The 26,682-nt window shown below is 60.2% G+C and overlaps 3 protein-coding genes across 6 annotated transcripts; 2 read left to right on the forward strand and 1 right to left on the reverse strand.

Annotated features, from left to right (window-relative positions):
- The first annotated feature begins 159 nt into the window (after positions 1-159).
- AK1 (adenylate kinase 1) lies at positions 160-4,396 on the forward strand. 2 transcript variants are annotated; one of them, XM_042830838.1, is made up of 7 exons: positions 160-230; positions 1,386-1,428; positions 2,868-2,903; positions 3,289-3,452; positions 3,566-3,682; positions 3,897-4,088; positions 4,196-4,396. In XM_042830838.1, exons 2-7 carry the CDS (start codon positions 1,419-1,421, stop codon positions 4,259-4,261), a joined length of 585 nt encoding a protein of 194 aa, XP_042686772.1. In that variant the 5' UTR covers positions 160-230; positions 1,386-1,418; the 3' UTR covers positions 4,262-4,396. The 2 variants fall into 2 exon arrangements, with proteins under 2 accessions (XP_042686772.1, XP_042686771.1); XM_042830837.1 differs by lacking the exon at positions 160-230 and adding an exon at positions 942-1,082.
- Positions 4,397-6,677: 2,281 nt separating this feature from the next.
- Positions 6,678-15,921, forward strand: ENG (endoglin). The gene is made up of 15 exons (XM_042830821.1): positions 6,678-6,766; positions 9,761-9,918; positions 11,536-11,670; positions 12,181-12,331; positions 12,557-12,713; positions 12,795-12,927; positions 13,005-13,179; positions 13,260-13,402; positions 13,495-13,632; positions 13,769-13,813; positions 13,883-13,993; positions 14,080-14,325; positions 14,513-14,576; positions 14,663-14,764; positions 15,201-15,921. The coding sequence occupies exons 1-15, from the start codon at positions 6,709-6,711 to the stop codon at positions 15,317-15,319; spliced, it is 1,935 nt and encodes a 644-aa protein (XP_042686755.1). The 5' UTR covers positions 6,678-6,708; the 3' UTR covers positions 15,320-15,921.
- FPGS (folylpolyglutamate synthase) lies at positions 15,757-26,493 on the reverse strand. Of its 3 annotated transcripts, none has more exons than XM_042830824.1 (15): positions 20,051-21,213; positions 19,097-19,225; positions 18,961-19,014; positions 18,800-18,864; positions 18,610-18,724; positions 18,455-18,532; positions 18,236-18,297; positions 18,061-18,163; positions 17,917-17,994; positions 17,688-17,835; positions 17,510-17,611; positions 17,252-17,402; positions 17,101-17,176; positions 16,721-16,787; positions 15,757-16,647 (listed from the first exon to the last, which is right to left on the reverse strand). In XM_042830824.1, exons 1-15 carry the CDS (start codon positions 20,075-20,077, stop codon positions 16,223-16,225), a joined length of 1,680 nt encoding a protein of 559 aa, XP_042686758.1. In that variant the 5' UTR covers positions 20,078-21,213; the 3' UTR covers positions 15,757-16,222. The 3 variants fall into 3 exon arrangements, 2 of the variants coding, with proteins under 2 accessions (XP_042686758.1, XP_042686757.1); XM_042830823.1 differs by having other exon boundaries at positions 17,510-17,614; XR_006170884.1 differs by lacking the exons at positions 15,757-16,647; positions 16,721-16,787; positions 17,101-17,176; ... (8 more) ...; positions 18,800-18,864; positions 18,961-19,014 and adding exons at positions 22,761-22,909; positions 22,986-23,157; positions 23,322-23,488; ... (1 more) ...; positions 26,078-26,159; positions 26,377-26,493 and having other exon boundaries at positions 19,139-19,225; positions 20,051-21,588.
- Between the last annotated feature and the right edge of the window lie 189 nt (positions 26,494-26,682).

Consider the following 26,682-nt stretch of genomic DNA (forward strand, 5'->3'; position numbering starts at 1 on the left):
CCCCCCCCCGGCCCCGTCGCTGGTTTGCACCGCGGTTCCCGTTCCCCGCAGCGCGGTGACCTTGGGGAGGGCGTTCCGGCATCCGCCGTTCGGGTCCCCCCCCCCGCTGCCCCCCGCCCGGCCCCTCTGTTCGGGGGCGGGGAAGCGTTCGGTCCGCCCCCCCCAACCCCCCAACCGTGCGCTCAGCGGTGGGGCTGGGGGTGCAGGGGGGGATGTGAGCATCGCTGCGGGTGAGCGGGAACCGGGGGGTGGCAGAAGGGAGAAGAGCGGTGGGGAGCACCGGGGGGAGCATTGCAGGGGTGCTGTGCTATTGCGGGGGGTGCTGGGCTACTGCAGGGTGCCGGAGCCCCCACCTGGGAGATTGGTGCGGGCAAAGCGTGTGGTCGGAGCTCCCGGTGGGACGCGGTTCTGGGGAGCCCATCGCAGCCTGGGTTTTGCCGGGGAGTCCTGCGCCGCCCGCTCCCTGGGCGCAGCCCCACGCAGGGTCAGGCCGTGGGCCGAGGGCTGCTGCCAGGTGTGCTCAGTGCCCCCCTACCGGGGAGCCCCCAGGTTGCGCCCTTCCTATGGAGCGATGCCGGGCTCAGCCTCGCAGCACAGGCGGGACGTGACCCGGTGCGGATTTCAACCCATCCATTCTTAGCCTCTGCCCTTTCCCGGCTGTAACACGACCTGACGGATGGCCGCGGCTCCTTCGGCCCCGGTCTGGCCGGTTTGGGGACAGCGAGGTGACGCGGTGTGGCTGAGCAGGTGGGGTGCTGCGGGGCTGGGTGCGGGCAGGCGGCATGGCCAAACCCACAGCAAGGAACTGGAGGGGCGGCAGGGGGCGGCCACCCCAACTTGGGCACCGAGAACGGGCTGAGCCCTTCGAAAGCCTCCCCTCCAGCACGCGGGGAGCTGGAGGAACGCAGGACGCCGCCTCCATCTCTCAGTGTCCTGGTCCCATGTGTGACCCCAAGCCGGTTTCCGGCTGCCAGGCAGCACCCCAGGCATGGGGATGTGGGCAGGGCAGGGCAGGGTGCTGGTATTGTCACCTTGCGTCACCCGGCAGCGCCGGCACAGGGCGGGTGGCTGCCGGCAGCGAGGTAGGCGATGGCTGCAGGAAGTGAGGTCCCAGCTCCTGGAGCCATGGAATTCGGGCAGCATTGTGCCTTTCTTGTGTATTTTAGAAATTTTATATATTTGAGGGCCAAGCTGGGGAACAGTAATGCTAGCAGGGGGGAAACCCCGTCCCCCAGCGTGGCCCTGGAGCTCAGTTTGAGATCTGCTCCATCCCATCGTGGAAGCAAAGGGAGAGCTGTTGTCCTGGCAACATCCTCTCCAGGCCTCAGTGCTGGGTACCCTTGTGTCCCCACCGTGCTGCTCACTCTGCTCTGCTTCCCTTGCAGCCTGAAGTGCTCCTCCACCCAGACAGCAGCAGCATGTCTACAGGTGAGTGCTTGACGTCTGTGCCTCTTGCATCCATTCCCTCCATCCCCTTTGCATCCACCCCCCTTGCATCTGATCCCTCGATCTCCCTTGGCATCCATCCTCTCCAACCTCTGTTGCCTCCATCCCTTATACCTCATTGTATATACTTAATTTTTCCTCCTTGTGTCCATCTCCTGCATCCTTTTTGCATTTGTCCTCTCTGTCCCTCTTGTATCTAAACCCTTGGCTCCCCTTGTGTCCATCCCCTGTGTCCATCTGTTCCCGCTGTTCCTCTTGCATCTAATCCCTTAGTTCCCTTTGCAGCCATCCATCTGTCCCCCCCATCCTCCTGTGTTGTACAGTTGTGTCCATCACTTGTCCCCTGCCATTGCCCATCTCTTTTCTCCCCCTTGCATCTGATCTCTCAGCCCTTTGTCCCTGTCTCCCGTGTCCTCTTTGTATCTGTCACCTCTGTCCCTCTTGCATCTGATCCTTATGTCCGCTTTTGTGTCTGTCTCATGTTCTCTTTCCATCTATCTCCTCTGTTTCCCTTGTATCCAAGTCCTCAATCTCTCATCCATCCCCAGTGTCTCCCCCTTGTGTCCATCTTCTGTGTTCTCCATTAGTGCCCGTCCCCTCTGTCTCCCCCTCGTGTCCATTCCATGTCCGCTTTCCATCCCGTCTCTGCGTCCCCCTTACATCCACTCCCTGTCCAACCATTGCCTCTGTCCTATTTCTCCCCCTTGCTTCCCTCCATCTCCCACGTACCCCATGTCTCCTGCCCCCCCCTCCCCAAACCAGCCTCTTGGCTCCCTCCCAGCCCTGGGCTCACCGGCTGCTGGAGGAGCTGAAATTTCAGAAGACTGAGATCCAGAGATGGGCAGTGCAGCCCCGAGGTGGCTCACATTATTTTTAGCTCCCTCCCTCTGCACTGTCAGATCCCAACTCATGGCAGGGATGGATCCTGGGGTGGGGGGGGAAGGGGAATCCTGCAGGGAAAACCCCCCTGTTCTGTGACCTGGAATGCTGCAAGTGGATGGGCTGTGTCATTTCTGGGGACAGTCGGACCCCAGGGGCAGTTCCATGTGTGCCCTGCTGCACCAAGCAGGACTAGGAGCTGGCCATGGGGATGGATGTGGCTGTCCCTGCTGGTTCCCTCAGTGGGGCTGGGGACAATGACTGTCTCCAGGATGCAGTGGAGTTCCAAGCCCACAGCTCAGCCCCACAGCTGCCAAGGCACCATGGGGTCTCAGTGCTTGAACATGTCCAGTTTTGATGTCCTGGACTGTCCAGGTGACAGGGATGGGTGCTTCCTACTCTGCCCTCCCTGGGTTGAGGTTGGTCCCCACCACCCCTCATTCAGTCCTGCACTGGGGACAGTTTGCTCCCTACTGTAAAATCCAGCTTTTAGATTTATTGTTTTTTTGTTTGTTTTTTTTTCTTTTCTTTCTCTCCACCAGAAAAACTGAAGCACCACAAGATCATCTTTGTGGTGGGTAAGTGGGCTTGGGACAGAGGTGGCCGGTGTGGGGTGTCTGGGACCAGCAGGGTCTAGCAAAGCTTGGGGTGCCAGCATCCAAAGTGATGTGATGGCAAACTCCTGGGAGTGATGTCATGGGTGTTTGATGGCGTGGTGATGTCCTGGGTGCCATCAGGAGAGTGATGTCTTGGATATTGGTCACAGTGCCTCTGGTGCCATCAGGGCAATGATGCCCATGTGCCAATGGCTCATCAGCCACACCAGCAGCCCATGCCACCCCGACAGCTCTTTCCATCCATGTTGTCTCCTCTCACCAGGCTTTGATGGGTCTGGGCTGCCTCTCCTCCTACCCCCACTAGATGGGGTATGGGACATGATGGTGGCCCTGGTGTGACTTGCAGGTGGCCCCGGCTCCGGGAAGGGGACGCAATGCGAGAAGATTGTGCACAAGTATGGGTACACTCACCTCTCCACTGGGGATCTGCTCCGGGCAGAGGTCGGCTCGGGCTCGGAGCGGGGCAAGAAGCTGCAAGCCATCATGGAGAAGGGCGAGCTGGTGCCTCTGGTGAGTTTGTGGCCCTGAACACAGGGTGACGTGGGGACACTGCAGTGATGCAGCGGCAGGAATGGGACACATGGTCCCACATCACCCTGACAGCCGTACGCCCCCCCCCTCAGGACACGGTGCTGGACATGCTGCGGGACGCCATGCTGGCTAAGGCAGACACCTCCAAGGGTTTCCTCATTGACGGCTACCCCCGCGAGGTGAAGCAGGGAGAGGAGTTCGAAAAGAAGGTGAGGGCAGTTCAGTGTGCGCCACGTCGTGTTGTGCCGCCTTCCATCTGTGGCCCGCAAGGCGAGGGGACATCTGGGCTGCACCCAGGCCTGGCAGAGGGTGACTGGGGTGATGGCCGTGCTGTCCCCTCCTGCCGGGTGTTACACCTCCAGCCCCACCCGGAGGAGATGTGGGGACACCCCGACCCACACGGTGACAGCTGTGTCCCCGCAGATCGGCCCCCCCACGCTGCTGCTCTACGTGGATGCGGGGAAGGAGACGATGGTGAAGCGGCTGCTGAAGCGGGGAGAGACCAGCGGGCGGGTGGACGACAACGAGGAGACCATCAAGAAGCGCCTGGAGACCTACTACAAGGCTACCGAGCCCGTCATCGCCTTCTACAAGGGCCGGGGCATCGTCCGCCAGGTGAGCGGGATACAGGGAGGGGGGGAAGCAGCACGTGGGGGTGGCCGAGCCCCAACCCAACCCCCAGCATCGCTGAGGGAGCCAGCACCCCATCACTGTCCCCGCAGCTGAATGCCGAGGGCACCGTGGATGAGGTTTTCCAGCAGGTCTGCTCCTACCTCGACAAGCTGTGACGGCCCCGCGCCCCCCACCCTGCGCTCCCCCCGCACGCGCGGGGCAGAGACAGCGGAAGTGGCCTTATCCTGTTTTCGTGGACGGAGCCGCGCGAAGGAAATTTCAAGGACATTGTGTTTGGCTCTTTCCCGTCTCTCCCCAGTAAAGTTCACTTTAATGAGCCCGGACTTTATCTTTTTCTTCTGTCGCAGGAAATGAGTTTTTCTTTCCAGAGATTTTTGTTTCTACCCCCCCCCCCCAGCCAGCCCCTCTCTGAAGCTGATTAAGGGCAGGAAGTGGGTGTTTATCCCGGCTGCGATGCTGTGGGCTGGGGGATGCTTGGAGGAAGGGAGGGAGCATCCCGACTGCTTGCCCCTGGGGCTGTGTCCTGGCCCCTTCTCGCTCCCCCCAACCCCATCTCCCTCCTCTGCTCTGCTTCTGCATCCCTGGGGCAGCATCCCCCCCCCATCCCTCCTCCACATCCCATCAGATGGTGATTTCTGCCACTTCCACCATTTCTTTGCTGCTTTTGTCCATTGGGGTGTTTTGGGACGCCCTCACCCTTCTTCTTCATCTCATAGGATGGGGATTTCCATCGTCTCCTCACTGCTTTTACCCATTGGGGTGCATGGCCGTGCTGCTGGCTGTGCTCCTTCCAAGCACATACTGTCATCAGTGTCACCGCTGTGCCTCTGGGCTGGATGTCACCTGGGGCAGAGGGATGCTGTGTGGACGTGCATCTTAGCACAGCCACCAAAGAGGTGTCCTCATGGGTGGGGGCTAGCACCTGGGTCCTCATGGGGGGCTGAATATCTCAGGGATGTGCTGCAGAACTGAATATGAGGGATGCTGGCATTGGGAACATGGAACTGAGGGTTCCCCAGTCCCAGAGCTGCCTGCAGCGTGCTCAGACGCATTGCAGCCCCCTGGTGTTCCTAGACAGGGTGAGGGCAGCAGGCAGCAGAGCCATGACCTCCCGGCACTTTGGGGCTGCTGTAAATCAGGCACGGGGTGGGCAGCAGCTCGGGGGCAAGCCAGGTCACCGGGATGGTGTGGAGGAAGGAAATGTGCTGGGGAGAGGGGGGGGGAGGAACAAAAATTCCCCTAGAAAAATTCCTGAAGGGAAAAAAGAAAAAAACAATTCCAAGCGCGCCAGGCTCAGACGTCAGCCGGGTGCCCAGGGGTGAAGCAACCATGAGCAACGGCGGGGCCGTGGCGCTGCGGGGAGGCGGCGGGCAGGAAGGATGCGGCCATCCGGCCGGGGCTGGGGAGCTGCCAGCACCGCGAGGCGCGTGTCGCTGGGGGCGGGGGGCCAGGAGGGGCGGGGGGGGCCGCGGGTTGAAGCCGGGTGGGGGATGGAGTGAGCCAGTATCCCTCGTGCCCTCGTCCCTCTCGGGGTGTGAGGTGAGCCTGAATCAGTTTCCCCGTATGGTGAGCAGGGCTGGAGCGTCCTGATTGCTCCCCTGGAGACAGGGGTGCAGGAGATGCTCAAGCTCGGCGCTGCTGCCTGCACCCGTCCCCGCGGTCCCCAGGAGATGGCAGTGCTCTGTCGCTGGAGATGGCTGCTGCTCGCCCCGGGGACGTGCTGGGGGGACAGCGGTCACCTCGAGGACGTGCTGCTGCCGGGGACGGGCCCGCTGCCTTCCCTGCAGGTCCCTGCTCCGCTTCCTCCCCACGGCCTTGGAATGGGATGGAACCACCCCAGTGTGCATTCAGCGGGGACCGGACAAGGCTGCAGGAATGTCCCTGTGAGCATCCTGCTGGTCTCTGGCTCCCACCTCGGTACTGCTGTGACCCAGGACTATCCCCAAACCCCAAACCTGTCTGCAAGCAAGGATGCTGTGGCAGTTCCTAGCTGTGGGCACACACAGGGCTGGTGGCATTGCTGTGGGCCCCACACATCTGCCAGCAGCCCCAGACCTGGTTCCCAGAGCTGTGAGGCACTCACTGCTGGGGAACAACATAACCATGCATGGGCTGAGTGTCAGCACCGTGGGGCAGCCCGTGTCTCCCTTGCATTGGTGCAGTACCGTGGGGCAGCCCCCTCCCCACTCCTAAGACGTGTGGGGTTGTACCAGGGGGCAGAATCAGGCTCTCTGGCACCTGAACATCCTCAAAGCAGGAGCTGTGATCCCCAACGCTCTTGCTCTGTGCCACCACCTCAAAAAGGGTTCCAGGGCATACCCGCTGATTCCATCCCTCGGGACACAGTGCTGGCAGCAATACCTACTCCCCAAAGGGGAAACCGAGGCACGGCCCCCCCCTCACTTCACCCCAGCCCCCCTGTTCCCCCCTCCCCTCGTCGACCGGCACGGCTCCAGCGCTGCAGAACGGCATTTCCTCCCGGCACGGAGCCGCGCCGCCCGCCGACCCTCCTCCTCCTCCTCCTCCTCCTCCTGCCGAAGGGAGTCGGTTTCCTGCCGCCGCCGCCCGCTCACTGCGCTCAGGGTTCGGGGCAGAGGCCGGGATGTGCCGTCGGAGCTCTCCGCTGTTGCCGCTGCTGCTGGCGCTGCTCGGCCGTCCCGGTGAGTGGGGCCGGGGGGTCCCGGTGGTGTGCGGGGCACGGGAGGGGACGAGGGTGAGGAGGTGCCCGGAGAGCGGCGGGATCAGGCAGGAGCTGTGCCCCGCGGTGAGGCACACGTACCGGGAACAAGGATGGGACCCTGCTGGCGTGGGACGGACCCCTCTGACATGGGACCCTGCTGACATGGGGTCCCTTTGACACGGGACCCCTCCAGCGGCCCCAAAGCCCGGCTGTGGCACCAGCTATGCGTCAGAGCGGTGCGACTGCTGCTCCCTTCCTGAGACCACAGCACACAGCGGGTCCTGCGGTGGTCCCAGTGTCACCAGAACACCCAGGCGGCAGGGATGGGAGCCCCAGAAGCACCCTGCCATTGGTGGCTACGGAGGTGGGCGCTGTTCTGCTGCCTTCACTTCAGCCCCAGCAGTGCTGACGCTGCCCTCACCCCGTGACCGCTGCGGGTTCACAGGGAGGGTCTATGGGGCACCCACAGCAGCCAGCAGGCAGAGGGCTGGGGACATGGGGATGTGCCATGCTGGAATGGGACAGGGACAGAGTGGTGCCGGGATGCCCTACAGTCCCTGTCCTGGGGTTTGTGCTCTGCAGGCCGCGCTCTATGGGGCTGTGCTTTTGTGGATGCCATCCCATACAGTTGTGTCATACTTGTCCTATAGCTGTGTCGTATGACCTCCATTCAGTGCAGCTGCCATAAGGTCCACGTCCTATGGAGCTGTGCCATACTGTCTGGGTCCTCCATAGCTGTGCCATACTGTCTTTGTCCTATGGCTGTGCCATGTGGCCCCCATCCTACAGGGATGTGCAATAAAGTCTGTGTCCTATGCAGCAATGAAGTATGGTCCCCCTCCTGTAACCGTGCCATATGGTTTGTGTCCTATGAAGCAGTGTCATGTATTCCCCATCCCATATAGCTGTGCTGCTGGGCCTCCATCCTTAGCAGCTGTGCAGTCTCTGTCCTGAGCAGCTGTGCCAAACAGCTGCTGTGCTGTGTCCGTTGTACTTGTGCCCTTTACTCTGCATCCTGTGTGGCTGTGCTGTACAGTCCCTGCACTAACATGGTTCTGCTACATGAGCTGTGTTCTATGTAGCTTTCGTCCCCATACTACTCAGCTGTGCCTTCTAGTCCCTGTCCTACATGGCTGTACTGTATGCTATATGGGCCTCATCCTATGGAGCTGTGCCATACTGTCCCACATAGTGATGTAGTGTAGTTCCTGTCCTTCCCATCTGTTTTATGGCCCTTTGTTTATTTATCTGTGCCGTGCAGTCCTTGTCCTGAGTGTTCAGTACTGTTCCTGCCTTATACAACCAACCAGTGAAGCCCCTGTTATATGTAACTGTGCCTCTACTGTCCTTGTCCTGTGTAGCTCTGCCATATAGGCCACGTCCTACGATGTGGCAGTGCTACACCATGCCCACCACCTGCAGCTGTGCTGCATGGCTCTCATCCTATGTGGGTGCACCATAGCATCCCTGTGCCATGTAGCTGTGCCTTCCACCCCGTGCCTTATGTAGCTGTGCTGTACACCCTGTGTTGCCACCTCCCCATGGCACAGCAGTCAGTGATGACCCAGGGATGACAACCCCAGGCTACTGCGCTCCCTCCATTCCCACTCCTGGCATGACTGAGCCCTGCCAGCTCATTGCACGAGTGTCAGCAAACCGTGCTGCCTGGGAGCATCCAGCCCTGCTGGAGCCCCCAGAGCCTGGCACCCTGGCACCACAGGGCTTTGTTCTGTGCCTGGAGCCTTTGATCCTCTCCTATTAAAAAACAGGAATCCCTCACGCGCCGGGGCGACACAGCAGAGAGGCCGAGGGCGGGCAGTGGGAGGCTGGAAAAACATCAAGTGGGTTTTCTTTCTTTCTTTCTTTAATTTTTTTTTTTTTTTTTTTACATTTCCTGGAGTACAAAAATAAATGCCCCCTTATCTGATTGACCCCGCGGGCGCAGGCCGGGCCCAGCTGAGCGCCCTTATCTGATCCTGACATCATGCTGCAGAGCACTGCCTGCCCCTCGGGACAGTGCCCGCTTGGCACCGCTGCCCCAGTGCCCCTCTGCAGCATCCCCTCTCTGTGTGGGGCTGCACGGCTGCATCCTGGCACTGTGTCACCGGAGGGATGACGAGCCACCCAACGTGCCCTGTGATGCCGGGGATCGGGGCCGTGCCCGGTGCCGCCGGGGCAGCAGTGCAGGGAAGAGTGCCGCGGGCTGCGGCGCCCAGATAAGAAGCTGTTTATCTTCCTCCCGATGCTGCGACTGCTGCGCCATGGGGAGGAAGCGCTGGACAATAGTTGGGACCTCGGCAGCGTCACCGCGGGGCCTGCGCCGTGACCCCGCCGCCTCGGCCTCACCACCCCAACGTGGCTCTGGGATGGCACGCGTGGCCCTCGCCCCGTCCCCGACGTAGGGTGTCCCCAACACAGGGCATCGCCTCCTCCTGCATTGGTGGCCCATCGGGGGCCCCCCGGAGAAGGGATGGTGCTCCTGGTTACATCAGAACCAAACGCAGCACCCACCGCCCCAGAGGGCATCCACAGCAGGGCCATCCGTGTGTGCCCCAACAGTGGGACAGCTCGGGGACGGCGCTGCCCAGGGCACGGGAAATGCCCCAGGCCGTCACCTCCGCGTTTGCAGGTCTGGAGCTGCAGGCAGCATTCGTTCTGCAGTCAGGATTTCCCTTGGCAGCCGCAGCGCGGGGACGGTCAGTGTCAGCACCGCCCGCCTCGCACCTCGGCAGGGACAGCCTGGTGCCATTTCCACACCTGGCCCTTCCGATTTCCTGCCGCAGCGGGGGCCTGGAAGGGCCAATCACTGGGGGAAGCCGCACAGGGACAGTGTTTTTTTCCAGACCGGATCTGAGGATCATTAGTGGGACCAAACTCGCCAGCTCCAGGCGGGTGTCGCAGCACAGCCCCTCTTGCACGTCCCCTGTCCCCACACCGCCAGACAGTGACCGATGTCCCTTTGTTTTCTGCCCAGACCCCGCTCCAGCCGAGCACTGCGACTTGCAGCCGGTGACAGCAGAGCCTCCCATCACGCTGTCCTACACCACCAGCACGGTGCTGCGGGGCTGCGTCAGCAGCAGCTCTACGCACACTGAACATGAAGTGCACGTCCTCAGCATCCAGTGGTCCAAGGTGAGCCTGCTCCTTTTCCAGCTCCCCCTGGGGAAACGCAGTCCTGGCACTGTGGGACCAGCAAGCAGTGAAGCAGCTGAGACTGCTGTCAAAATCGTTTCCTCTGAGTAACGAGCATCGAGAGAAACCAGATTAACCTTTTCCACAGTGCAATTTTCCTGCATGACCCAACTTCCCCTCTCAGACGAAGCTGTGGTTTTGCTCTGTCCCTAAAGGGATGGTTTAAACTCTTCATAAAGGTGACAGTCTGAGCTACAGGGACTGTCCCTGCGCTGGGTGTTCTGGGTACCTGCATGTCCACAGGGATGGATGGATGCAGGGAAGGATGGAGGAAGTCGCTTGGGTCGAGGCAGCTTGCCCAGCATGGTGCTTTGTGGGTGCTTGAGATCGGGCATAGCAGGGCAGTGAGCCTGGGACTGCTCCCCTGCCTGGTGCACTGCCCAGCCCTGAGGTGGGGGGCTTTGGCTGGGCAGGAGGAGGCAGCATTAGGGGAAAATTGGCTGCGGGAACCAGGCTGGGCTCCCTTTGAGCTGCTGAGGCACCAGCAAACTCAGCACTGAGTTCTGGTCCTCGCCGTCTCCCAGCTCTCCCAGTTCTGCTTTTTGGGGCACAGGCAAGGGAGCAGGAAGCCTGGCCCTGGTGCAGGCGCCTGCAAGTGAGCGTCAGAGCTGGGGGTGCCCCGGCTTTGTCACCAGAGGCGGCGGGGGACACACAGTGATGTCACGGCTGTGGCACTCGGCTCGCCGGCACCGAGCCCTGGGGAGCCGGGCAGGGACCTGGCTCCACTCCTAGAAGAATTACTGGAAACTGCTTTCTATAAGCAGATCCCACAAAGCAATTAAAAAAAAAAAAAAAAAAACCCAACACGACACAACAACACCAAAAAGAAAAAGCCTAAAAAAAGGCCGCGGAGGGCGAGACGCAGCCTCCAGCTCCTCCATCTCCCTGCACTCGGCGGGGGCGAAACAATGGAGCGCCGCAAAACACGCGGCAGGAAAACCAGCGCGGCTCCTCCTGCCGCCACGGGGCCACCCGGGGTCCCCGGCCACCCACACAGCTCTATGGGGTCACAGCCGGCCGCCTGCACGCCGTGCTGCTGCTGCTGTTTGCTTTGTACTGGGAATGCAGCGGTGCCACAGTGTCAGGATGGGGCTGGGAGAGACAGGAGGGCACATCCCGGTACCCAGCGTGGGGATGCTCTGCTGCATGGGGTGAGGATGCACCAATTGCAATGTGGGGATGCTCCAGGCCGTGGTGCGGGGATGTCCTGGGGATGCTCCGGTCTCCACTGGGTGACACCTTGCTGCCTGGTACACAGCACCTGCTCCCTGGTGCTCTGACCCCTATGAAGGGCCACAACATGTGGATGCTCCTCCCCAGTGTGGGCCATTAGGGGGTAGCCAGAGGGGTCTGTCACACTCTGGTGTGTGCATACACCCAAGTGGCACCCCTGCATCCCTCCAGCTGCCCCAAGGCCAAATCTCCCATCCTTGCTGCCTCCCACACGGCTCATGTTTGGGGCCAGCTCGATGTACCTCTCTGCTCTCCCACTGGGGACATGGCAGGGGGGTCAGTCCCAGCCATAGGCAGTGCTGATTCTCTTCTTGTTCCCTGCAGACCCCTGTCCCCATGCTGAATGTGTCCATCATACCACAAGCTGATGTCTGCACCCGGCAAGCAGTGCTCATCCTCCAGTGCCCGCAGTGCTCAGCCAGCATCACCTCCCCATGCCAGGACCTCCTCATCCGCACTGTGAGTGCCACAGCAGACCCAAGGGAGGGGTTGGAGGGCCTGGGGTAGCCCCCGGGGTGCTTGAGTCCCCCCTCCTGGGGACGATGCTCACAGCTGGGGGACAGCTGGCTGCTGGCAGCAGATCTGAGCATGGGGCAGGCCAGGCAGCGAATGACGCATGGCGCTTGAAAAAGCTCCTGTTTCCTCCGGCTGCCGGAGGAAGGTCAGCGATGGGGTTTGGCTCCAGCGAGCTGAGCCGGGGCCGGGAGCTTTGTTAGCAAAATAAACCTCCTGCTTTGTTTGCGGCTAATAATAAAGTGGGCCGAGCTCCTCGCGTGCTGCCGGCCACCTAAAATCCCTGCAGTGTGACCCCGAGCGCAATGCAGTCAGTACTCTGCAGATGCCAATCCACCTGGGCTCAAAGCAGCACCGCACACACCAGGAGTGGGGGTCCTGTGTTTCCCGGGTGGCAGAGAGGGATGCATCTGTGTGCCCTGCTCTGCCTCAGCTCCTTGTGCTGCTCACCTGCAGGACGCCTCTCTGAGCCCCAAGGTGCAAGGCACGGAGCTGCCAGAAGCTGCCAAGGGACATCTGCTGGACTGGGTGCAGAACACCTATAGGGGCATCACATCCTACAGCGAGCTGAAGGACCCACAGAGGATCCACCTCCACCTGGGCGAAAGTGCGGCGAGACACAGGGAGGGGGGTGGGGGGCTGCTGGGGGGGGTAGGGGGCTGGTGGGGGGCTGGGTGGCACTGGGGGGATGAGATAAGCACAGCACTCCTCCTGCTCCACTATGCTGGAAACATGCGGGGCGATGCTGGGAGACCCTGAGCGTGGTTGTCGCATAAAACCACGACAATGGTGCTGTTTTGGTGGCCACCAGCACTGCCTGCCTTCCCTGCAGATAGCAGCAGCCCTCTGAACTGCGTTCCCCAGACGGACTTTGATGCCACGCCGCACCTCGAGGCTGAGGTCCTTTTCCGTGAGGTGAAGGGCTGTACCAGCAGCAGTGCCCACAGTGCCAGGGCTGCCCACATTGTCCAGCTTCTGCACAAGCCCAGGTACTGGGGAGGAGGCCAGGATCTCTTGTGGGCATCCCAAGAGGGGCCTAATGCTGGACTGAGTGTCTTGTGGCTTTGCAGCTTGCCCATCACGGAGGTGAACCTGACCCTGAGCTGCCCCGAACAGCAGCCCAACAACCAGATCCTCCTCCTGCAGGGCCCAGCCAACCTCGCCTGGCTTCTGATGCTGAACAACTGCAGCCTCAATTTCCTGGTACGGCCCTCGCGGCACTTTCCCACTGCTGCCCCAATCCCTGTCTCCTCTCACTCCCTTCTGCACCATCCCTGCAGACCTCTGGCACCTACAAGATCCTGCACATCCCTATGGGGCCGCAGAAAGGGGAGCTGCTGCCCGACACAGAGCAGGGCCTCATCACCAAAGCCTATGAGAAGAACTACAGCATCATCGCCTCCTACTCCGTCATCCCCATCAGCCCCCACATCACACTCAAGATCCACGAGCGTGGTCAGTCCACAGCGCACGAATGGGGTCAAGGAGCTTAAGGGGGGGGTCCTCACTCAGACCCCCATGCCTTCTCCCTGCAGAGGTGCCGAGGAAGCTGCCCACGGTGCCCATCCCATCAACCCTGAGCCCTGACCTCATATCCAGCACGCTGCTCCTCACGCTCAGGCCCTGGAAGTGCACAGACGACACCATGGAAATCGTCATCGCCAGGTCCCACCTGGAGGTGAGGGCACCTGCTCCAGGTGCTGAGAGGTGAGAGGAGGGCTGGCCGGGCACGCCAGAGGGAGTTGGGCACGATTGTTGCCTTTATTGTAGCCCATCAAGGACGTGGTGAACATCACCCTGCGGGACATCAGCTGCCAGGCAGAGAAGAACGCCACGCACTTCATGCTGCACACCCTGCTCAGTGGCTGCGGCACCTTGGTGGAGAGCCACGGCCATGCCAAAAATGAGGTGAGCACAGCTGGCTGTGGTGCTGATGGGGAGACCCCGGAGCCACCCCAACCCTGTGGGGAGACCCCAGCAGTGGAGATGCTCATGGGGACACCTCTATGGCCGGGCTGACTGAACCTTCCTCCTCTCCTCACAGCTCATCCTCAGCCTGTCCAAGGGCTCCGTGCTCCGGAGCGTGCGGGTAAGTGTTGGTGGCTGTGTCACCAACTGGAGGTGACAGAGTAGTGGCTGACGCCATCCCTACTTGCAGGTGGCCTTTCAGTGTCCGATCCCACGGGAGCTCTTCCTGCGCCTCTTCCCCACTGCCGACTTCAAGGTACCACAGACAGAGCTGGAGGTCAACAAGGAGGTGTTTGTGCAGGTACCCGTGCATGGGGCCCAGGCACCAGGGTGGGGACCGCACCGTGGGGTGACGGCATCCCTAATGGTCACCCTGTCCCCATGCAGGCATCCATGCACTTGGAGGACTACCTGGCCGACCTGCAGCTCAAGGAATGCTATCTGATGGCCCCTGGTATGGAGCCAATGCTGCTGGTGCAGGGCAACAAGGCCAAAAGTTCCAGCGTGGCCATGCTGGATGAGCCCCCCAGCAACTGGACCAGGAAGGTCTGGCGCTTCCGCTTCACCTACGCCATCCCTGAGGGCAGGCACGTCCCCTTCTCTGCCACCCTCACGTGCAAGGCTGGGCTGCAGGTCAGCATCACCCCCATCTGGCACCACGGTCCCCCTCCTAGGCATATCAGTGGGCTTACCACCAAGCTGGGAACAGCATCCTTGGTCCCCAAAGTCCTTGGGCACAGGGCAGTGAACCACATCCCCATGGGATGGTGGCGCTTGGGCTGGAATATCCCCACGCTCATCCCAACCCTCTGCCTGGCAGAACAACACCATCTTCGAGAAGGTTTTGGAGGTGAAGGTGAAAGACATCTGGCGGCCACCTAACAGTGAGCTGGGGACAGGGGGCAGGGTGGGGGGACACTGCTGGGTCTGGGGAAGGTAGCCCCACACTGATGGCCTCATCCCACTGCAGATCAAGGGCTGGGGCTGTCCGCTGTGCTGGGCATCACCTTTGGAGCCTTCCTCATCGGCGCACTCCTCACTGCTGGGCTCTGGTATATCTACTCGCATACTCGTGAGTATCTCTCGGGGGGAACTGGGGGGGCCCACACACACGTCCTATTGCTGGGAAAGCCATCCTCCTCCCCATTCCCAACCCTCCCGCATGTCCCTGGGAGGGGGGCTGTCATGTTGCTATCACCCAGACATCCCTTTTGGCCGAGGCATCTCATGAGTGAGAGCCAGCTGCAGTCCCCAAGGTCCCCACAAAGCCCATCGCCATCCCTCATCTTATCGGGGGCGGGGAGGGGGTGCAGAGCTGTGTTGGCTGGGGAGCACGAGCCCTGCGCCAGGGACGGGTCCCTTATCAGGGCTGGAAAGGTCACGTCCAGGATGAGCCACCCCCTGCCGGCCCTGGCGGCGCCGAGTTTTGTTTTTTGGCCCTACATTATTTTTCTTTTCCCCCCCCCCTTCCCTTCCTACCCCCTCCCTGGACCGGCGGCGTAATGCAGGTCCCATCTCCAAACTGCAGCCGGTGTCCACCACGGCGCCAGCCTCGGAGAGCAGCAGCACCAACCACAGCATCGGCAGCACCCAGAGCACCCCCTGCTCCACCAGCAGCATGGCCTGACCCCCTCGGGCCCCCCCTCGGCCATCACCCCACCGCCACCACCGGCTCAGCCTCCATAAAAGCCTTTTTCTACCCCAAACCTCAGGCTGAGCCCGGAGGGGGCCATGGCCCCACGCTGCCCCCGGGGCCACCCTTACTCATTCAGTGAATGCTTTGGCCCCCCCCAAGGCAGCCCAGGGCGGGGAAGGGGGGGCACCATGCAACACCCCTCCAGGGGATTCCCAGCACATGGGAGTGTTGGGGGCAAAATGTGGGTGCCTCGAGGATGTGTCCTGGCACTTAGGCAGCATTTGTACCCCGGCACCCACAGACCCTGCATTATCCTTCCCCTGATAATGCGGTGCAAATGCACGCTGAGCAGCAGCTGGGGGGCAGCGGGTGCAGCCCCGATGGGGTGACCCCCCCCGGCATTGTCCCATGGAGGCAGTGGGCAGCACTGGGAGCAGCAAATGGTTTATTGGGATGGGGGCTGGGGGCCAGGCAGCACCACGCTTCTGCCCTCTTGGCCCGGGGCAGTGCACAGACATCAACCCGGGCCCCCCAGCCCAGCTCCAGGTCAAAGTTACAAACTTAATAATAATAAAAACCTAGACTACATTAAATTAGTGGCACAGAGCCTTGAAGCATCACTCATACCTAGGGCACAGAGCACCCACAGACCCCCAAAACCTGCTCTGGGGGGGAGGGGGGTCAGGGAACTCACAGTTCCCCTGCCAGAGCCTGGGGGCACCTTGAGTTCATCTCATCACAAGTGTCCCCTCCTCCTGATGGGGACAGCCTCTCCCTGGGCTGGCACAAACAAAAGGCACTGGGGTGAGAAGGAGCAGGGACAGCCCAGCTTGGGGGGGCTCCTATTTGCCTCCAAGCATTCAAGTCCAAGGAGGTGCAGAGCCCCCAAACCCACTACTGGGACAGCATGGGGTCCAACAGCTTGAGGACCCCCCCAACCAGGTGCAAGCTGCCAGTGACAAGGACGCGGATGGTGGCCGCCTCCTGCAGCAGAACGGCCCCGCTGGTGGCCACAGGGTGCAGGTGAGCCCCCACCTTGGAGGCAGGGATGGGCAGGTGGGGATCCCGGCCCTGCGCGATCCACTGCAGCGCGTGGGAGATGCAGGGGAAGACGAGGGAGGTGGAATTGAGCGGCCGCTCGGCCGGGGGCACCAGGAGCAGGGCTTCACGCAGGGGGTCCGGTTGCAGCAGCCCCCCCACCTCCAGGGGGGCTGGCAGCCAGGGGCCCCCTTTCTCCTCCATCAGCCGCGTCCACGTCTTCTGGTTCTCCACACAGCGTGTGAGGGCGTTCTCCAGTGTCACGTTGAAGTTTTGTTGGTCTGCAGGGGGGACGGGGGCGGGTTCAGGGGTGGGGTTGGGGTGGAGGGACCACCACCAGAGCCCGGAACTCACCTGCGCTAGTAGCCACCGACACCTCTGTGAAGTTGGGGCAGAAAACGGCGTAGTCAAAGTGGCAGGGCTGTGGGGAGAAGGGAGATCAGCGGGGTGGGGGACACAGAAACTCCCAGGACAGCCCCCCCACTATCACAATGCTACCAGGATGCCACCAGGACCTGTCCCAGCCCAGCAGGGCTTGGTGGGAGTGTTAGGACTGCAGCTGGGGCTGTGAACCCCTTGGAAAGGAGGGGGGCATTGAGCTGGGAGACAACAGGACAGAAGGACAGACAGATGGATGGACAGATGGACAGCAGCTCCACCATATGGCTCCCAGCACCCGCAGCAAAGTGGGACCCAAGGACAGCACCTCCCCCACGAGCACCCCAAAACCTCACCAGCAGTAGCTTCAGTAGTGCAGCTGTGTCCCGGTCCCCCGTAGCATTGAAGAGCAGCACCCGCACCTCAGAGCCACTATAGGGACAAGGGGTGGATGGGTGCTGCCTATGCCCCGTTATCCTTGACCCCCTCCCCGCATCCCCTCCTTACTCCTGGGGTTTGTCCTCATTGAGGGCTGCCTGGCGAAACCAGCGTACGCAGGCTTGGATGCTGCTGGTGGTGTGAGCCCCATCGATGTACCACGTCACAGGGCCATGTGGCAGCACCTGGGTACGGCCCAGCCACTCTGTGTCCCGCAGTCCTGGGGGGAAAGGCACAAAGCATGGCTGCATCCTGCCACCCCCAGCACCAGGACGTCACCGCAGGGGGATCACTGTCAAGCACAGCCCCACACTGCCCCTACTGCACCTTGGATCATGGCATCACTGGGGCAAAACGTGGGTGCCAGTGGCACCGAGCGCTGCGCCGACAGCTCCGCTCCGGGCAGCACGTCCTGCAGCACATGGGTACCTGCTGGGGGTGGCACACTGTGAGCCACGATAGCAACCCCCAGGCCGTGCCCTCCCAGCCCCACGTGGGGCCTTACCCTCGTAACCGCGCCGCTGCAGCCACGTCCGTGAGAGCTGCAGAGCCAGAGCAGCATTGGAGCGCTGGTGGCTCCCCGCCAGCCCCAGCTCCAGCACCTGCGTCCCCGCCTCAAAGGCATCCAGTTCAGGGCAGAGGTACAGCGGGCACTGTGAGGACAGGAGGCTGAGCCCAGACCCATGGAAGCCCCCCATCCCAAGGCTCAGCCCCACGCTGTCCCCTGAGCTCACCCCACACTCCCGCGCTCGGTCCCGGAGCACTTCCAGCGGTTGCTCGGGCTGCGGCACTGTGAACGCTGGCACGCCAGGCTGCGGAAGATGGGCGGTTAGGATCCAGACACAGGGCTGGAATGGGATGTGAGGCCTTCTTCCTACCTTAAAAATGCCACCTTTCTGCCAAGCGATTTTCTCCACAGTGTCCCCCAGGATGCTGGTGTGGTCGATGCCCAACGAGGAGACGCCGCACACCACTGGTGTCCTGGGGACACAGCGTGAGCACGGCGGTGACACAGGGATGGCACAGAGGGTGCAGAGCCCAACCCGCTCCTACCTGACGATGTTGGTGCAGTCGAAGGCACCACCGATGCCCACCTCCACCACCGCCAGGTCCACCTGTGTGCACAGAACAGTTCCAGCTGGAAAAGAGCTCTCAGATCCCCAGGTCTGACTCCAACCCATCCCTACAGACCCCATCACTCGGCACCACACCTCCACGGGGACACTGACCCTGCCACCGCCAGGCAGCCCTTCCTAGCATCACACCACCCACCTTCTCCTGCAGGAAGACATGGAAGGCCATGATGGTGAGGAAGCGGAAATACGCCGGCATGTTGGCCTGCGCCTCGTCCTGTGGGATGGGGGCATCAGGGGGGGCTGTGGGGGCTCCCCACACCGCAGCGAGCCCCGGGACACCCTGCACCCCACCTTAGTGTCCCACAGCCGGCGGTACACCAGCCAGAAGTACTTGCTGAACAGCTCCTTGCTCAGCGGCTGCCCATTGATACGGATCCGCTCGCGCACCTGCACCAAGTGTGGGGAGCTGGGGGGGCAGGATGTTGGGGCACGTTCAGCCCCAGCTCACCCCCAGAGCCCCCCCCCAGCGCCCACTGCCCACCTGTAGAAGCCAGTCCGCAGCCCATAGCCACGCAGGATGCGCTCGGTGAAGGCACAGGCTGAGCCCTGGGGACGCACCGACATCAGCACAGCAATGGGGGGAGGGGAAAGCAGAACGGCAGCGTGTCCCCTCCACGACCCCCAGCACGCACTCCCACTCACCTTGCCCTTCGTCCCCGTGACGTGGATGATGTTCAGGCGATCCAGGTCCTCGACCTGCAGGGTGAGCGCCGCGTGTCACGTGGGGAGCCGGACACGTGCGGGGACACAGATGCCACAGCGGGACCCGTGGGCTCACCTGCAGCCCGCTCCTCTCCAAAAAACCCCGCATGGCCTCCAGCTGGGCCCGGGGGTCTCCGCGTTCCCGCTTCACCTGCTCCAGGTAGCTGGCGTTTGTCTGCAGCGTGTTCAACGTGCGGATGGCATCCTGGAAGGAAGCGGCGGCTGCGGCGCCCATCACGGCGGTTTCGGCCCCGCGCCCGCTGCGGCGTGAGCGCGGAGGGCACCGACCTCCTATTGCCGAGGCGGCCCCCAGGGGAGACCACGTGCCGCACCCGCACTGGACGGCCCCGCACCGCGGTTCTCCCCCCGGCCCGCGCTCACCGTTACCGGAGCGCAGCCGGACGCCCCGCCGCCGCTCCCCTCCCGCAGAACTCCGGCTCGGAGCGGCCCCCGACCCCGCACGCCCGCTCCCTTCCGGCCCCCGTCCCTCCCGCAGCCCCCCCGGCTCCAATTACCTGATAGTCCGCCGCAGGGACGCGGGCAGGGCGCGTGCTGAGCCGCCTCCCGCCAGTCCCCGCCGCTCTCTGCAGCGCCCCGCGCAGCGCGCGCAGCCCCCGCGCCACCATCGCTCCGCGCCGCCCCGCACCGCCCGCACTCCGCGCGTGCCGCCGTCCCCGAGGCCGCAGCCCCGCCCCGTCGCCATCTTTGGAAAGGGCAAAGCGCAGCCACGTCGGAGCGGGCGACGTGACGGAAAGGGGCGGCGGGGCGGCTCAAAAAGGAGAGGCGCCACGCGGGGCGCTGAGGGCGTCCCTCCGATCCCCTCCCCCATCCCCGCACGGAGTCGCCCTGCGGCCCCATCCCGCCGGACCGCAGCAAAAGCGGAGCGGAGCCACGCGTCCACCTCCGCCGCATCCCTCCCCGCAGCCGGCTGCAGCGGCACGTCCACACGCAGGGGAAAGGAAGCAGCGCTTTGGAACGGCACCGTGTTTATTCACAACTGACGGAGCAATCTGGCTTATTGCTTATTTACCTTATAGGTGTCCTTTATCATCCTCATCCACTGCTCTCACACCAGTCCAATGCCCGCTGCCGTGCGTGCGGAGCTGCTCTGCTACCTCCTGGTTAACGGACAACTTATCAAATGGCAAAGGTTATAACCCCCTGCATTTTGTACACGTCGCTCATTGGAAAGTCTGGGGATTCGTGTGGCTTGGGAAAAGGCAGCCAGCTCCAGCTGGAGGTCAGTCATGGAAGACAAGGTGGGAAGGAGCTCTTGCTCTGCACCAGTGCTCCAGCAGTGCCCGGTGTGCACCTGGTCCCTGGGGAAGGCAGCAGTCCTGCTCCAGACTGCACACAAATGGCTCCAGGACAGAGGAATGCACACAGGAGTGTTTGTAAGCAGAGTGGCCCTTGCAGCTCCAGCACAAGCATGCTGTGAAGCACTGCAAGGACAGGGGGCTGCTTCCAAGCAAAGGCCAGAGCACAGCCTGAGTACAGCAACTCCAGCTCCATCATCAGCACTATGGGGAGCAAGCAGGCAGCTGTCTGGGTGTGTCCCACAAAGAACTTAATTGCACTCCAGAGCCAAGAAAGCACACTGAGTGCTAATTCCTATCGTAAATCCTGGATGTATGGAGCAACCAGTTCCATCAGCCTGGCCGGCCCAGTAAGTCCCTTTCAAGGCTGGAGCAAGAGTTGGTCATTAAGCCTGGAGCCACTCTGCTTTCCCCACATTACTCAGAAGCAGCTGCAGCATCCTACACCAACACTTGTGTGCTCAGAGGATACGCAGTACAGGAGCTAACACCAAATGAGAGCTGCAGACAGCTCCCAGCAGGGCTCCCCGCAGCAAACCCCAGCGCTGACGGAGCCAGCTTCTCCATCATCAGATCCGTAGCAATCAATTCACAAGATTAACATAATCAATATGGACTGCTCCATGGGGACACGGGCTGTGCCAAAGCCACAGGGAAACAGCTGCGGGCTCATAGGCATCACTTCCCCACTCACACTCACACACACACAGCTGCCTCCCGCAGCTCCTTGGTGGCAGAGCTGCTGCACAAGGCGAGGGGAGGGCAGAGCTCAGGTAAAGCCACCAGGCACTTGGCCTTGAAGGAAGTCCCTGATCAGAGAGAGAGAGACCCTGCTGAGATGCCCCTGCTCAACACATCCCGCAGAGCAGCCCAGCCAGGACCCCGCTCAAAACACCCTGTCAAACTCAGTCTGGTTGGTAGCCGCAGGATTCCTGCCCTGGTTTGCTGGCTGCTGGGGCATGTGCCCACCCCTCCTGCGCGGCGGGGCCAGGTACTCGAACATGGACTGGTTGTGGGTGGACAGCATGTTTTTGAGGTCCGAGGGCATGGGGTCTGACCAGAAGAAGTCGTGGTTCAGCGCATCATCACTGTCGATGCGTTGGGCCGGGTCCAGCACCAGCAGCTTGTCGATGAGGTCGAGTGCATAGGGGTCCTTGACGTAGGCCTTCAGGCGATCCTTCACCTTGCGCTTCTGGCCCTTGGGGAGCTCCAGCTTCTGGTACAGCTCATACTTATCCACATTCGGCCAGACCTGGAAGGTCAGGACGGAGAGGTTGGGAGAAGATAGCATCAGCAGTGGCTTGAGCGCTCCCTGACGCCCTCAGGCAAACCAGCGTGAGGCTTGCGGAGCGAACAATACCATTTTATAACTCCCAGTCAGCAAACCTCGTTCCCACAGCACAAAGAAGGCAATAAAGAGTGCACTAAGGCCTAAAGACATGCAGACAAGTCAGGACAGAATCCTCCTGCTGTGGGAACAGCACAAGGCATGGCACTCCTGAAGATACTCCAGGATTTCTGATTTTCACACACACACAAAAAATCTACTAGAGAACACTAGCTGGCTTGGGCCAACTCCAATATCCAGAAGGGCCAAGGGCAAAACTCTTTGCTAAATAACAAGCTGGATGTATGCAGCACCTTTTATTCTAGGAAACTACAGCCTGCTGCAATCACCTGCTCTTATATCAACCTCAGTCTGGGAGAGATAAGAGCAGCAAGTGCTTGGGCAAAAAGGAAGCACCTCTGGTGTAAGTAACAGAGGCATCATCCTCCACATTGTGTGCAAAACCACCTGCCCATCTCACCCGAGTAATTACAGCCCTGGCCAAGATCTCTCCCAGCTCAATCCCCCACCAGAGGGCAGGGCAGACTTCCCTGAAATAAGAAACTGAGAAAGAGCTGAGAGCTCACACAAGAGCTGAGTTGAAACCACAAAGCACAAGCCAGAACTAAAGAGGCTTTCCAAGGTGAAGAAGGCAAAGCACTCGAAACAAACAAAAACCAGAAAGACAGAGGATGTTTGGGGTTTGTGTCTCAGATGAACACAGAACAGATTCCTACATGTGATGTTCTGTTCTTTCACACTCTGAGCAACCAGCATTCTCTCAGTGCTCAAAAACAAGTACACTGCTCAGTCATCCCAGAAGAGGCCAAATTCACCCTCTTATGTGTAAAGAGGTGCTGTGAGTCATGGGAGAGCTGGAGTTTACACACAGCAGCACGGATGCTCAGTGTTCAGCTGGACGCTCAGCTCCCAGCAGCCTCCTCAGCCTCACTGCCAGCAGCAGCCACACTCCAGTGCTGGGAACACACAACAGCCCACACACAGGAGAGCGAAGAGGACTAGAAGTGCCTTGTGCCAGCCCCTGCCCTCACTGCTGCGTTGCAGGTCCCACAGCCTGCCCACACTCTCACCCTCACCTCTGGCGTGATGGATCCGCAGAGCTGGCTAATGAGGGTGAGCTGGTGCTGCTCCGTGTTCCCCTGCATGATGGGGCTGCGGGTCCACATCTCTGCCATGATGCAGCCTCCACCCCAGAGGTCAATGGGGGGCCCGTAGTCCCGCTCCCCTAAACAGAGGTGCTCTGTAAGTCACCTGGGATGAGGTGAGGGGAGGAGAAGCCAGCAGCACCCATCACCTCCTACCTAGCAGCAGCTCTGGTGGCCGATACCACAGGGTCACAACACGGTTGGTGTAGCGATTCGGCTGGCTGTTCTTAGCCAGGCTGAAAGCTCGAGCCAGCCCAAAGTCTGCCAGCTTCAGGACTCCGTCCCGCGTGATCAGAACGTTGGCAGCTTTCATGTCTCGATGCAAGATCTGTGCAAGGACAGACATCAAGAAGTTAAGCCACCGAGTTATCGCCTCCTTGGGCACCCAGGTGCCAGCAGGGCGCTCAGAATCGGGAGATGAAGGACAAAGTAGAACTTCCCTCCAATCTGCAGTGCGACACCTCAGACCACAGCACAGATCTGGCCCGTTACCTTGTTCCTGTGGATGTAATAAAGTCCATTCAATAGCATCTGCATCACTTTCTTGATCTCTGAGAGCGTGAACTTGACGTGGGTGTTGCTGAGAAGGCCAGCCAGGTCGTGCTCACAGAAGTCAAACACCAGGTAGATACTTCCTTTGCAGCGGTTGTATGGAGAGGCTACAGGAGAGGCAAGGAGGGACAGTCAGCAAGGGCTTTTCAGTCCCATCAGAGCTCCTCCTGACCTCCAGCCATCCTCACTCAGGAGGTGAAACCTCACGGCAGAGAAACATCAAAACAGGGACCCAGGACACCTCAAGATGCTTCAACAAGAGGTATTAAAACAGCAAAACAAGCAACTGAAGAACAGGGGATGAGGATCAGAGTGGTAGTAAGTATCATGAGAAAGGCAAGGAAAGAGCAACAAGGCTTCATTTGTGTGCTGTGTGCACAATGGCTGTAGGGTTTCATGCCTACAAACTGCAGCCCATGGGTGCACAAAAAGCTGCTAGCCAAGCACAGTCACTGTGTCAGCATTAGAGGAGGCACAGGCAAGAACAGACCATGAGAATAGCACAGATCTTTCTAAAATAACATTAGAAAGTGAAGTTTACTGCAACCTCAAACGGTATCTATGAAAACAGACTGATGCAGATTTAAAACCCCAATTTGGTCTAGCATTCAATGGGGAGGTTGGTGGCCCTGCATGTGGCACAGGCGTTGGAGATTCATGACCCTCAAGGTCCCTTCCAACCCTGGCCATTCCGTGATTCAATTGCAATTTATGGTCAATAACAGGAAACCTCAAGTGAAGCAATCAATTCCAATCTTGTTCCTAGAGCACACGTGCAAAACACCAAAATGAAAGGCTGATTTTCATCAGCTGTGCACAGCAAAACCTGCTGATCAGCAACAACAGCCAGAGGGCTAAGCTCAGCCTGCACAGTGAATGCAGAGCTCCCCCCTGCATGCCTGGAGGATGCTTTCTAGATTGCACACAGGTCCCTGACCTGACAGTGGTGCAGTCCTTACAACACCTCTTCAACATAAAGAGAGAAAAGCTTGAACTCTGAGAACAGTAAATGAAACATTTCTGTTTTTCACTTGAAACTGAGGTCAAAGTAGATTTGGATGAAAACTGGAATTTAAACAAAACCCAAACAATTTGACACATCTACAAAAATATTTATCGTAGGCATGCCAGAAACATGCAGTCATCACAACTGGTTTAATTACATCAGGAATTAAAAATTAACTTGTTGGTGGTGTTTTTCCTCATACCTACTGATTCCAAGAACTGGCAGTAACCTACATTCTATGGAGCAACACCAGGTTTCCAGACCTAGGCCTGAGGTTGCTACCAGTTCAGCATAGAAAACACCAGCAGCAGAAAGGTGCGGCTGTCAATTTTATTTAACCAAAAAGACTGACTGCAGCATGGCAGGCTTTAATATCATCTGTCACTTTCAAAACTGCTTTTTTGGACACCTGTCACTTTCAAAAGAAATCCACACAAGAGAAGGATATATAAAATGAGGAGATGCTTTAAAATGATTTCCCTGGAAACAGAGGCAGGCCAGGTGCATTAGGCACACCAGGCACAGCGCAGACGTGCTGCCTTCCCCTGGGACTGCCTGCAGCGACAAGGTGGAACAGCAGCTCAGCACAGAGCAACTGAATCGCTCACTGTGAAGCTGCAGCACTTCTAATCCAGCCCTCAAAGCCTGGGGGATTCTGTCATGCACAGAACAAGAGGCTGAGCATGTCTCCAGCTGGAGCTGTCACCAGCACAAAGCTCCACGAGCTCTGTAAGCACATGCAGAAGCACGGCTCCAGCTCCCAATGGCATCAGCACCATAAAGCTGCAAAACCACCACCAGGCAGAAAATCCTCTGCTTCAAATTCTCTCCTGCTGCAGGTTTATTTAAAGCCGTTCAGACAGCACACACCGCTCACTGTGATAGCACAGGCACGCTCCAGCAGCACTGACAACAGCTTTTTCCAGCCAAGCTGCAACACAGTAGCATTCATTCCAAATGAGCTTCTGCAGATGAGCGTGTGATCACCCCAGATTACAGACTTGAGCCTGTGCTCAGTTGGAAGATCCACCCCCACTGCAACACAGCAGCCTGCTCAGCCATGAACGAAGACTGAAAACAGACACCCCCTCAGCAAGCAGCCAGCACAAAGGAGACCCCGCCAGCTACCTTTGGTCCTACAGATTTCTATGAGGTTCACCACATTCTCATGCTTGAGCAGCTGGAGGATTTTAATCTCTCGCAGAGCTGTGATGGGGAACTGGAAAGGAGAAGCAGAAGACATGGGTTAGGAGTGCAGCTCACATCTGCCTAGAGAACAGGAGAAGTTGGACTGCTGCAGCACAGCAGGAATAGCACTGCAACAACTTATTTAAGAGCAACTGAAACTTCAAAATATTACAGGGACACCGGCATAACTCATTGGTCATCAGACCACCTTTAGGAGAGGGATTCAGCCACAAGGTGGAGGTGTTTGGTGACGCAGACACCTGCCCTCCCTTCCCCTGTCTGAGGGCACAGCACGGCCCCAACTGACCACAGCACAACCGCCCCACCCCCACACGCTGTGTACTCAAGACCTGGCACGTTACACCGGTAAATACAGTTAAAAGAACACACATTGACGTTACACGGAGCACCCTCCAATCCGCCATTCCAAAGCCCGCCACTCCTCCCCGAGCCCTCCAACCCGCCTTTCCCAAGCACAGCACGGCCGCACGCCCACACTTACCCCCTCCTTCTCATTTTCCATCAACACCTTCTTCAGCGCCACCTTTTTGCCCGTCTGTCGGTGCTTGGCTTTGAACACTTCCCTGTAAGAACGGCAAGAGACCCGTGAGCAGGGAAAGGACCGCACGGACGGCCCCGCAAGGAGGCGGACGAGGCCGCAGCCCCCCGCCCGGCCGCCCCCGGCACAAAGGCCCCGGGTCAGACCGCGGCCTGGGCCCCAGGACGGGGAGGAGCCGCAGGGAACAGGCCCGAGAGGAGACAGGCGCCGCCGGGAGCGGCCCCGAGTCCCGGAGCGCTCACCCGAAGGTTCCCTGCCCGATTTTGGCGAGCTTCTCGTACTTGGAGACCTCATCGCAGAACGGGCACTCCACCATGTCGTACTGCTTGGCCATGCCGGCCGCCGCCCTCACTTCCGCCCTCCCGCTACGCTACTTCCGGCGCGCCGCCGCGCTGCCTGCCGGGATTTGTAGGCCGCCGTCGGTCGCCATGTTGTCACCCCGGATAAACCTTTCGCTCTTAGGGCCGCCGCCCGAGTCCCGTCGCCGTGACTCATCTCAGAGCACGGCCCCCGGAGCAGAACGTCACCGCCGCTGTGCTCAGCAGTGG

Source organism: Centrocercus urophasianus, unplaced genomic scaffold, assembly GCF_019232065.1.
Source record: "Centrocercus urophasianus isolate 14NV4802_14NV808 unplaced genomic scaffold, USGS_Curo_1.0 seq_34, whole genome shotgun sequence".
In the NCBI taxonomy this organism is placed as follows: Eukaryota; Metazoa; Chordata; class Aves; order Galliformes; family Phasianidae; genus Centrocercus; species Centrocercus urophasianus.

What these genes read in the sequence shown, in the direction of transcription:
- ENG (XM_042830821.1), top strand. Translation starts at nt 6,709, where the DNA reads ATGTGCCGTCGGAGCTCTCCGCTGTTGCCGCTGCTGCTGGCGCTGCTC. An exon ending in ACAAGGAGGTGTTTGTGCAG is followed by an intron (nt 13,994 to 14,079) that starts GTACCCGTGCAT and finishes GTCCCCATGCAG; the next exon opens with GCATCCATGCACTTGGAGGA. An exon ending in GTATATCTACTCGCATACTC is followed by an intron (nt 14,765 to 15,200) that starts GTGAGTATCTCT and finishes GGCGTAATGCAG; the next exon opens with GTCCCATCTCCAAACTGCAG.
- FPGS (XM_042830823.1), bottom strand. Translation starts at nt 20,077, where the DNA reads ATGAGGATGATAAAGGACACCTATAAG. An exon ending in CACTACTGAAGCTACTGCTG is followed by an intron (nt 16,788 to 17,100) that starts GTGAGGTTTTGG and finishes TTCTCCCCACAG; the next exon opens with CCCTGCCACTTTGACTACGC. An exon ending in GTCGGTGGCTACTAGCGCAG is followed by an intron (nt 16,648 to 16,720) that starts GTGAGTTCCGGG and finishes TCCCCCCTGCAG; the next exon opens with ACCAACAAAACTTCAACGTG.
- AK1 (XM_042830837.1), top strand. Translation starts at nt 942, where the DNA reads ATGTGTGACCCCAAGCCGGTTTCCGGCTGCCAGGCAGCACCCCAGGCA. An exon ending in CAAGATCATCTTTGTGGTGG is followed by an intron (nt 2,904 to 3,288) that starts GTAAGTGGGCTT and finishes TGTGACTTGCAG; the next exon opens with GTGGCCCCGGCTCCGGGAAG. An exon ending in AGGGCGAGCTGGTGCCTCTG is followed by an intron (nt 3,453 to 3,565) that starts GTGAGTTTGTGG and finishes CCCCCCCCTCAG; the next exon opens with GACACGGTGCTGGACATGCT.